At 35.0% G+C, this 12,338-nt stretch overlaps 1 protein-coding gene across 6 annotated transcripts in view; it reads right to left on the reverse strand.

The window, feature by feature from the left end:
• Positions 1-12,338, reverse strand: part of DDHD1 (DDHD domain containing 1) — an 89,197-nt gene that overhangs the window by 44,915 nt on the left and 31,944 nt on the right. For all 6 annotated transcript variants that reach the window (XM_061182572.1, XM_061182569.1, XM_061182568.1 and 3 more), the window contains exon 2: positions 5,077-5,250. In XM_061182572.1, the coding sequence (XP_061038555.1) occupies positions 5,077-5,250 (174 nt within the window). The remainder of the gene's footprint in view (positions 1-5,076; positions 5,251-12,338) is intronic.

Genomic DNA, 12,338 nt, shown 5'->3' on the forward strand with positions numbered 1-12,338 from the left:
AACCTAGATAACCTCAACTGCAAGGGAAGTAGGCTTGCACATCTCAAACCTACCAACTATAATGAGAAAACTTCTGTCAATCTTCTTGGATCTCAGAGAAATTAAATTAAATACATTTATAAAAATTGATAACTAAAAGCTAGAAGGTGGGAATCCTCTTAGTCACCAAAGAGAAAGGAAAAGAAAAGCTGGTTAGAAAGGGTTAATACTCCTTCCCTCTCCCCAACCTGGCCCTCCCCCTTTTAGACTTCTGAAATGATATATTCACAGTTTGGGATATCCTTATCCAGCAATAGGATAGGCATATACACTACATGCCAAATTGTTAAATGCTGTAAATCCTTAGCGATCCACCAACACTTGTGCTGTCATAGCACCCCAAATTAGCTTGAACAGTAAAAAGTCCTTTTTTTTTTTTACTTTCAGCCTACCTGTGATTTTATATTGAATGTGACTCTACTAGACAGCATACAGTTGGATCTTGCATTCCTAGCAAATCTGTCAATCTCTGTTTTTTAATTGGAGTGTTAGTTCACTTATATTTACTATAGTTTTGATATGGGTGAATTTAGGTCTACCATTTCCCATATATTTTCTTTGTTCCATCTGTGTTTTTTGTTTCTCCTTTTGTTGTTTCTTTTGGATTAAATATTTTTTACTATTTTAATTTCTCTACTGGCCTTAAGAAAAAACAAAACACTTTTTTATTGTGGAATAATTTTCAACCTACAGAAAAGTTGCAAAAATAGTACAGAGAGTTATCATATATATCTTTCACCCAGCTTCTCCTAATGTTAGCATAACTATAGTACAATTATCAAAACTAAGAAATTAACATTGGTATAATACTATCAACTAAAATATTGACTTTATTCTGATTTCTCCAGTTTTTCTATTAATGTCCTTTTCTGTCCTAGGATCCAATCCAGGGTACCATGTTGTATTTTGTTGTTATGTTTCCTTAGTTTCCCCTAAACTACGACAAATTCCTCAGTCTTTCCTTGTCTTTCATGATCTTGACACTTAAAAATTTTTTTCAGCTTTACTGAGGTACAACTGACAATATTATAAGACATTGAAAGTGTATACTGTGTTGATTTGACATACATTGTGAAAGGATTCCCCCCATCTAGTTAATTATGACCTTGACACTTCTGAAGAACACTGGTAAGTTACTTTGTAGAATGTCCCTCAATTTGAGTTTGTCTGATGTTTTCTCATAACTGGATTGAGGGTATGCATTTTTTGACCAGAGCAGGTGCAGAACTACCCATTTAGTTCAACCATTTTTTTTACTGATTACTGCTTGCATAGATAAATTATAAAATGAGGGAAATACTACTCTAGTACTTTTAAGTATTTACAAAATTACTTATTTGAAGGCCTGATTTTATTTGTATGATTCATCCCCAGTGAACTTCTAGCTTTCATTTGTTAGGCTGCTAGATAAACATTTCCTAGCCTAGGAGGTGGGGTGGGAAGAGAATCATTTTTAATTTTAACTCTCAGAGAAAATGAAATCTAAATCACAAAATATGATTATACTTTGGGGGTTTATCTTTCTTTGAATGATAAAAAAGTTATGCTAAACTTCAATTGATCATTCATTCCTTCATTCATTTATGGCTATGTTGGGTCTTCATTGCTGCACGCGGCTTTCTCTAGTTCCGGTGAGCGGGGGCTACTCTTCGTTGTGGTGCGTGGGCTTCTCATTGCGGTGGCTTCTCTTGCTGTGGAGCATGGGCTCTAGAGCGCAGGCTCAGTAGTTGTGGCACATGGGCTTAGTTGCTCCGCGGCATGTGGGATCTTCCCAGACCAGGGCTCAAACCCGTGTCCCCTGCATTGGCAGGCGGATTCCCAACCACTGTGCCACCAAGGAAGCCCCAATCAATCTTTTTAATTCAATGCTTACTTTGAGATTAGTAGGATAATTAATAAGGAGAGAATAATAAATATATTCAGTGTATTTGTGGCAATAACTACCCTAACCAAGACATAGATAAGGTCAGAAGGAAAAGGAATTAGTATTTTATTTTATTTCATTAGTATTTTATGTCCTTCAAGGCAAGAACTCTGTTAAGTTTCTTAGGAATTCCCCAGAGCACTTAAAAAGAGTTCTTGAATATAGTACTTAAAATTTTTTTTGAATTATTAAATACGGGATTGTACTCCTTTGTACACTCTACAATACAATAATTGTATTGTACAATTTGTACAATTTTGTACAATTGTACAAAAAATATTGTACAATTTATTGTACAATAAATACTCTATTGTGCATCCCTTTTCAGAATGTTTAACATGCACTGTCTACTTTGTTATCTTGTACTTACTCTTTGTAACTTCTCATCTGCAGGCTTTGTCATCCCCAAAGGTTTAAAACTCCCTGAGGGCCAAAACCCTGTCTGTTTCTTTCACAAAAGTAACTGGCACAGTACTATCTGCACAAGGAATATTCAAAATCTTCTAACAATATGAAGAGTCAAGGCTTTATCCTATGTACATGAGAAAATTTAGGTGGAAAAGCTATTTTTCCCCCCTCAGATTAATAAAATATGAAATTTCAGAAGCTTGGAGGTAAGAAGCAATATAATCAAAAAATTATAATACTTTTTATCTTTGTATTATAAATTTGAGTTATTTTTCTAACGGTAGCTTTTTGGGCAGCAAATGTTCTTTCATTAAGACCAGTGATAATTTTCAAATGTACTACAGAATTTCCCATAGTCTTCAAAGTCAAAAGTCACATTTTAACACATGAATGTATGCTTTACATAATACTAAATAACAAATAAAATGGCTGGAAATTCATGACAACAGTATATATACTGAATTGAATTTATAATCTTTGTTGATAACAAAACATGCTAATGTTTTATGTCACAGTATATTTAAAAAATCAATTTTTCTTCCAATGAACCTCAAAAGATCATCATTTTGAAAGATTACAATACAAAAGTGTTCTAACAGTTTAACAATTTTCTGTTATTACTAATTAGAATTTTACCACTCAATGTGTATCTTTAAAGCCAGCAAAAAATAATACTATAATCTCCTAGACTGATACTCAAGAACTGACACAGACTCAAAGATATACTGAAAAAATCTACTCATACAAATAAACTATGTTCTTTTATCAGACTTATTTAAGTGACTGGATCATAAAATTAGGGCACTTTGAAGAAAACTGAAGTATGCTGCTCCATTTAACATTTCAGATTCCAAGTAGATGGGATCTAGAGATGAAACAGAGCTGATGACTAACTTCCACAGGGAGAATTAGCAAGTGGAAAAGAAATGCTTTGAACACAGTATGAGAAAGGGGACAATATACTTATATTTTTATTTTTCATACTCATCCTTTTCCTCCTCCAAGCTCTTGGTTTTTTTCCATGCATTAATAGTAAAGAATTTGGGTGGATAAACTGGGTTTGTTAAGGTGAACTGCCATTTTTGAGGCAAGACTTAAGGAGAATTAATAGAAAGGAAAAAATCCAGAACTCAGGCTTTCCCAATAGGAATGAAATTTTGAAAAGAGTTCAGTCTTTCAAATACTATGAAGTAGGCTTTTGTGATTATTTTGATAGTGGTGATGAGAGGTTCCAAAATATTTCAGTCACTAATAAAAGATCAGAGATATACAAAATTTGCTATCTGTGCTTTAACCAGAGTATTGTCTTTATGGCAATCTGCAGGGATATAGATACAGCTCTGCTTTATAGATACTGAACTGTTCTTTATATATTGATATGTAAGAACCTTGAGCTTGAATTTCACAGTGAAATAAGAACATAGTTGACTCTAGGGATTAGCAAAATGAAATATTTAAAATTCCTAGAATATGGTATCTGGCACATAATAGACATTTCTTAGATTTAATCACCAATTTATTTAGAAGCCACCATTTTCCTCAATTATGCAGACCTTTAAAGGTACAAAAGATATTTTTACTTGGTATAAGCTAAAGTATACAGTTTCCCTGCTTTTGTGTGTGTGTGTGTGTGTGTGTGTGTCTGTGTGTGTGTTCAGAGAGAGATAAAAGAGTAAGGAATAGGAGACAGAAAAGACTTGGAATATTATTAACAATAAGGGGGAAAAAAAGCCAATTTAAAGCTTATTGTTTTGTAATTGATTATGTTATATAATCAATTGCTTCCAACTACATAATTCATTTTTTCCAAGCTGCATTCTGTGAATTACTTGATCAATATTGAGTTTTTCTGCTTATAGATATATGTTTTTACAAGGAGAAGGAAAAAAAATCACTTAATTCATAGTTTAATTCACTAGATTAAGTAAGGCTTGCCAAGAAACTTCCCTATTAAAGGCAAGCATGGATGAAGAAACACTTTTAGGAAAAAAAAAATTAGAGAAATCCACAAATTCTAATCTACCTGTACTATTATACTCACCGGAATAGTTGATCCCACTGCCTGCAGTAAATGGAACAACAGAAGTATTTTTAACTTTACCACACATTTTGAATTTTACTCAAGATTAGACACATAATGAAACATGGCAATCTTACCTAGTATATAAGTATATTAAACTATTGTAAGAAAACGTATCCAAATGCCGAATAAGGAAATATAAGGAGTAGATTGTTTCAAATTAAAAGTTGATAAGGTTATCAATATGGAGACACCTAAAAGGGACTTATACAAAAGAAATTAAAGTTTTTTTACACTTCAGGAAAAGAACCAACATTAAAATATTAGCAAAACTGCTCTTTTGATATAATGACAAGGGATTTTTTATAAGTTCAATTTTCTTTGATGACTAAAAAGCTACTCAAAAGGACTAATTCAGAGAGCACATTATAACAATTTGTACATTTATAGTAAATCATGTTAGTGTCATGTCAGTGAAAACACATATTAAGTAAAATAAAAATGGAAATAGTTCAGAAATTTACAGCAGTTTTAAATTCTAAAATAATAATCAAATATTTGAAATAATCAAATTGTATAAATTCTAACACTTCTGAATTACTATTGCAAACTTAGGAACCACTCTAAACTTTATCAACAACTTACTTGGTTTACAAAACATATTAAATATATTAACTGGTCTTACCATCTTTTCCATCTATGGGTTTTGACACTTCAATATCAAAACTTTCCTGCACCTGCTGACCTCTAAAACGGCTAAGATGTTCTTGCTCAATTAAATTACTTTCTTCTTCTTCTAGCGGCTGCCAAGTACCATCAATAAACCACTGCCCACGCATTACTGGTATTTTATCGGACTCTGAAAAGGGAAATCACAGAATTATACATTTTAGGATCCAACCTCTCAGGAAGTGAAATAGTAACTACAATTTTATATTTTGCTACTGCTATGGCAAAAACAGACTTTCGTGATCCAACAGAATCATTTAAAGTTTTAAATTTCAGACATCAAGCCACAGTATATAATTTTGTTTACAACATATAATTTTACTTGTATTAAATATTACACGTAAAAGGTACTTTGGCATTAGAAAGGGAGAGGAGCGTTACTTATGTAACTGAGGCCCCAAGTAACCAAAATTAGTAGGCTAAGGGGTTGACAAACTTCATGCTAGACTCCAGTGATAGTTCCAATGTCTTAGAAAATATTGAGATAAATTTCCACAAGTAGTTTAGAAATAATGTGTATTGTCGTAGTGTGGTACATTTTTTAGGGCTGCCTTGGAGGTCAAGGGCTCCCAGCGAGTACACGGGAATAAGTGAAACTTTTAATTACAGTAAATTCCTCATCCATTTCAGAAAAAAAATTGAGAAAAAATTTCTTTGAAAAACTGACCATTTCTTTGATTAAACAGTGTCCCATAAACCTAAGACTTTTAGTTGCTATTTATAAACCACAATTGTTAGCTAAGTTATCTTGAATCCTTTAAAATAATTTTTTAAAAAACCCATAAAGCAAAAATAAAATTGAAACAACAAAACCCTAAAAATAAAAAGCAAAATGAAAAAAAAAAAAGAACTTTACTATACAGAGTTGGTGGTTTATCCACATATAGAGAAGTTATTTCAAGAGGATTCAAAACACAGTAATTTGTATATACATATTAGGATATACCCTATGTACAAAAAGAACTGCAAACATATCTTAAACCTTTTGCAGTAGCTACACTGTTATAATTGTAATAATATTGGTACTGTTAATTTGAAACTGTAGATTAAGATGAATATATTAATTTTATTCATCATTAGAATAAATTAATATCATTAGAAACCAAGATTTTTAGCACAGGTAAAAAGAGATACAAATATAAAAATCAAAGAAATAAATCTGTATTTTAAATTTCAATCAGAAATGTCAGCACAAAATAATGATGTATATTTTCTATTAAAAAAAAATTACCCTAAGCTCTGTGTGCCAAAAAGGCCTAGAAATAAAGACCAACCCCGTATAAGTGAGCACTCCTCATATAAAGATCGTGATCTCTAAATATCATTTCCTTAAAGAAATGGCCAATTCCTGGTTTGAAACAGAAAATTTACTAGATGATCCTGAAACATCTTGTACCAGACTTGTACTGTGATGTATTCAAAATCTCCTATTATGTGTTTCTAATTCTTCTTGCATTATCCTTTATTCTGCTATAGCAATTCTGCTATAGTCAGGTGTTTGCTGTGTTATTTGGTGGATAGATATCAAAAATATAAATTCGTTGAGAATTTTGGGTTTTAACATTATAAAGTACACTCTGTTGTGTTTGGTGATTTTTTGCGTGTGTGCTAGATTCTACTTTGTCTATCAAGATTACAACCCCTGCTTTCTTATTGCTTCCATTTGCCTGTGATGTTTTTGTACATCCTTTTATTTTTAACCTTTCTCTCTGTTTTAGATGTGTCTCTTGTATACAGCACAGAATTGGGTTTTGCTTTATGAAGCCATTTAAAATCTTTTTCCTTTAATAGGTGAGTTAAGCCCATTTATGCTTATTGATATAACTGATATGTTTGAACTCTCTTTTTCTATAATTACTATTTTTTATTATTCTTACTCTCCTAGTTGATGATTTTACTTACTCTCTCTAGTTGATGATTTTGCTTTTCAAAAAAATTCTTTTGGTATTTATGAATATTTGCATTTTTGGTTCTAGGGGTTACCTTCACACATGCGTGTGTGAGTATGAATGTATTTTGCAGTGTCCTAAGTCTCTTTTTTGTTTATTTAAACATTTATTACCTGGTCTGTCCATTTTAAGTGGTATCCAAAATTCCCACTGATTACTTATATAATAGAGAATGATCTTATTCTGTTTTTCCCTTTCTCTCTCTACCCACTTACATGTAACAATTACACCCATGTCCCCACCACTGTTTTAGTCTTGGATCTACAATATATTAAATTCTCACTAAGGATTTCCTAAATTCTTTCATGTTCAAAACTGCTTATCTATAGCCTTGATACTTGAAGGACAGGTTGGCTAGCTTGAACTTTGTTTCCTTGAGTTTGCTCAAGGAAAACTCAAGTTTTCCTTGAGTTTGTTTCCTTGAGTTTGCTCTACTGTAGCCTTCCTTTGTATATCATTCTAGAGAAGTCTGATGTAAGCCTAATTTTTTTAACTAGTAATGTGATTTTTTTTTCCCCCACCAGGAGGCCCAGAAAAGAATTTGCCTTTAAAATCTAACAGTTTTACTAGTCTTTAAATTCTAACAGTTTATGACTCAGAGTTCATTGTTCTGAATCAATTTGCCAAGGTGGGTCCTTTTAATTTGTAGATTTCAGTTTTCCTCTTATTTCTCAAAAGTTTCCTTGGATTAGTTCTGTTCCACTGATTTCTTCTTCAGAGACTCCAATTATAAGTATGTTGGGTCTTCCTTTGCTTGTATTGCATTTCAACCACTTTCTCTATGAAGCTTTTTTTTTTTTTAATTTATTTATTTATTTATTTATGGCTGTGTTGGGTCTTCGTTTCTGTGCGAGGGCTTTCTCTAGTTGTGGCAAGTGGGGGCCACTCTTCATCGCAGTGCGCGGGGCCTCTCACTATCGCGGTCTCTCCCGCTGCGGAGCACAGGCTCCAGACGCGCAGGCTCAGTAATTGTGCCTCACGGGCCCAGTTGCTCCGCGGCATGTGGGATCTTCCCAGACCAGGGCTCGAACCCGTGTCCCCTGCATTGGCAGGCAGATTCTCAACCACTGCGCCACCAGGGAAGCCCATCTATGAAGCTTTTTACTTCTTTCTGCATCTCATTTTCATTCTTTTGGTTGTTTTCCTTCCTTTCATCAGCGCCCCTTACATCAACATTCCTTTCATCAATGCCCCTATTAGTATGTCACTAAGTTTGTTTGAGAATATTTGGTTGGAGTGTTACAATATAGTTTCTCTTTGTTTTGTGTTTGCTTTTGGCGGAAGAACTATAATCAGTGGAAATGTACTGATCTCACATTTTCTGTATTCCTCTTAGAGTAGCTTTGTATGGCATTTGATTTATTTCTGTTCATGAGCATTTTATGGATGGACTTCTTAGTTCCAGAGTGTCTGCTGCTGCAGATTATTAAGAGCAGCTCCTTTAACGGATGGATGTTATGGTGGTGGCAGTGGTGGTAGTGGTGAGTGAAGACTGGATTGGTGTGCCTTGTTCTTCTTTCATTTCTCCAGGACCCTTCATTTTCTCCTTACTTCTTTCCTCTTATTGCCATGGCTCCAAGGGGCAGTATCCTTTCTCTTTCTCCTCTCCCACCAGCAATGTTTCTCTGATGCTACTACTTCTGGTCCCTCTCACTTTCACACACCATCCCTACAGTTAGTGCTATGAATTACCAAGTCCCAAGCCTGTGTTTGTATTTTGCCAGCTGTGTGGAGGACATTTTCTTTCTGAGGGTGCTTTTGTGCTTCATTTTAACCTCTAATTTCCTGGCTTTTTTCACTGTCTCTTAAGCCTCTCCCTGCCCCAGTCTCCAGATTCAGAGATTTATAGCAGTAACAAGAGCTATTGTAATTTGCTGTTTCTTTACTTACAAGTAATTTAAAATTTGTGGTACTCTCTTGTAGTAATGCTAAAGGTGTCAGCTATGTATGGTTTATGTGTATGTGGCTTCTGGGGAGAATGTGTGGAGAGATTTAGATTTGGACAGCTGCCATTATCCTCCACATCCAAAAGCTCATCTCATTTAATCTTAACAGTAATCTTAAAGATAGCTATGACTTCCCCAGTTTTACAAATGAGTAAAATGACTTTTAGTGAACCTAAGTAATTTGCCTAGAGGCAAACAAGTATTATGAGAACCAAGATTCCAACCAAAGTTCAAACTCTTTCTACCACACAATGCAACCTACATTCTCAAACAGGAAAAGGTCCCTTTTTATCTCTCTCCCCAAGAAATACAGGCTAGTTAGTTGTGTTTGTAATTTTTAAATAAACAATTTGGGAAATTTTACATTGCCAGGCTATTACAAGACTTACAAACCAGAGCCAAGCATGCCTCCCCATAAAAACCATGGAAGTAAAAAGCAGAGTTAAAAAGAGTAAAACAAGTTTTAGCACACATCTACACTCTCAAAGCTTTTCCTCTCTTGAGCCTAATATTGGGTTGGCCAAAAAGTTCATTCGGTTTTCTTCATACGATGGCTCTAGTAGCACTTAGTTGTCTTTAACTTCATTCAAAACAATTTTGTTAGATTGTATGTGACAGCTGTCATATCAGCGTGCATTTAAAAAAACTTATCAAAACTGGTGAATTTTTGTGTAGCTATTTTAATATTGAAGACCAAAGAAAGCAACATTTTCAGCATATTATGCTTTATTATTTCAAGAAAGGTAAAAACGCAACTGAAATGCAAAAAAAGATTTGTGCAACCTATGGAGAAGGTGCTGCGACTGATCGAACGTGTCAAAAGTGGTTTGAGAAGTTTTGTGCTGGAGATTTCTCAATGGACAATGCTTCACAGTCGGGTAGCTCAGTTTAAGTTGATAGCGATCAAATTGAGACATTAATTGAGAACAATCAACGTTATACCACGCGGGAGACAGCTGACATACTCAAAATATCCAAATCAAGCGCTGAAAATCATTTGCACCAGCTTGGTTATGTTAATCACTTTGATGTTTGGGTTCCACGTAAGTTAAGCAAAAAAAAAAACCTTCTTGACTGTATTTCTGCATGCAATTCTCTACATAAACGTAATGAAAACGTTCCATTTTATAAACAAATTGTGACAGGCAATGAAAAGTGGATACTATACAATAATGTGGAATGGAAGAGATCATGGGGCAAGCGAAATGAACCACCATCCACCACACCAAAGGCCAGTCTGCATCCAAAGAAGGTGATGTTGTGTATATGGTGGGATTGCAAGGGAGTCCTCTATTATGAGCTCCTTCCGGAAAACCAAACGATTAATTCCAACAAGTACTGTCCCAATTAGACCAACTGAAAGCAGCACTTGACGAAAAGCATCCAGAATTAGTCAACAGAAAACGCATAATCTTCCATCAAGATAATGCAAGACCGCATGTTTCTTTGATGACCAGGCAAAAACTGTTACAGCTTGGTTGGGAAGTTCCAATTCATCCGCTGTATTCACCAGATATTGCACCTCCGGATTTCCATTTATTTAGGTCTTTACAAAATTCTCTTGGGCTTCCTTGGTGGTGCGGTGGTTAGGAATCCGCCTGCCAATGCGGGGGAAACGGGTTCGAGCCCTGGTCTGGGAGGATCCCACATGCTGTGGAGCGGCTCAGCCCGTGCGCCACAACTACTGAGCCCGCGTGCCACAACTGCTGAAGCCTGCGCACCTGGAGCCCGTGCTCCACAATGGGAGAGGCCACCGCAGTGAGAGGCCCGTGCACCGCAACGAAGAGTGGCCCCCTGCTCGCCGCAACTAGAGGGAGCCCAGGCACAGCAACGAAGACCCAAAGCAGCCAGAAATAAATAAATTTTAAAAATTAAAAAAAAAAAATTCTCTTAATGGAAAAAATTTCAATTCCCTGGAACATTATAAAAGGCACCTTGGAATCTTTTTTTCTCAATAAGATAAAAATTTTGGGAAGATGGATTTATGTAGTTGCCTGAAAAATGGCAGAAGGCAGTGGAAGAAAAGGGTGAATACGTTCTTCAATAAGTTTCTTGGTGAAAATTAAAAATGTGTCTTTAACTTAAAAACCGAAGGCACTTTTTGGCCAGCCCAATAAATCTAAGCATGTATCCTCTGGATAGATGTCTTGGGAGCTTTACACCTAAGCTTTAAATTCCAGCAGTATGCGGTCAAGTACTACATCATTTTGGTTCAGGCCTCTGTCTTGAACTCTACATCCAAACATTCAACTGCCAACTAAACATCTCCTAGTAGAAAGATCAATAGTTACCAGAATCACAAATAGCCATGGAACACATTAGGTTCCTGGAAGAAACAAAACAGAACACAAACCTGTTACTCCACCTGTATTCCCTATCATGGCAAGTGGTGTGCTGACAGTATTTAGCTGGTCACCCAAGACAGAAATCTGGGAGTCATCCAAGATGTCTCCTCCTTACATGTGTCTTACAACTATAGCTGGACACACACTGAGGACTATTCACTTTATCTCCTAAGTCACCCTCAGATTCATCCCTCACTCATCAGGGTTTGGGGTGGTGGTGCTGCCGGCATCTAGGCCAGGGATGTTGCTAAACATCCTACAGTGCACAAGACAGCTCCCCCCATCCCACATCACCCCTCCCAGCAACAATGAATTGTCTGGCCCAAAATGTCAACTGTGCTGAGGCTGAGAAACTCTGGCCTAGCAGTACCTTTTAAAACCTAAAAACACTTCTATCTTTTACAGATCAATTCTAGAAATACACTTTATAGGAACTCTTGCAAAAATGCCTAAAGATACAGTACAAAGATGTTTATCTCATTTTACAATAGAAAACAAATAAAAACAAACAAACAAAATGACCTGTATTTCTACCAATAGATGATTGACTATGTAAATGATGCTTGGCACACAGTAGGTGTTAAAAATATTCATTAAATAAATCAAAATATGAATGAATGGATAATAATCCATAGTGAAATAATGCTCAGAAGACATGGAATAATGTCTAAAATAAAAATGAAAAAATTAAATCATAATACTACATGGGTATATATTTGTGCATGTGCATATATATGTATAAATAGTATAATCCTGTTTTATAAAAGTATACATATGTACTGAAAATAAGTGGAGAAAAATACACTAAGCTATTATTAACAGATATCTCGGGGACATGGGACTATAAGAATCTTTCTGTTTCCATATTATAAATATCTATAATGTTTGGCATGTCGATAATATACATGTTTTAGTTTTATATGCAGAGTGGTTAATCTTATGTATCAACTTGACTGAGTCACAGGATACCAAGATATT

Source organism: Eubalaena glacialis, chromosome 2 (assembly GCF_028564815.1).
Source record: "Eubalaena glacialis isolate mEubGla1 chromosome 2, mEubGla1.1.hap2.+ XY, whole genome shotgun sequence".
NCBI classification, from domain to species: domain Eukaryota; kingdom Metazoa; phylum Chordata; class Mammalia; order Artiodactyla; family Balaenidae; genus Eubalaena; species Eubalaena glacialis.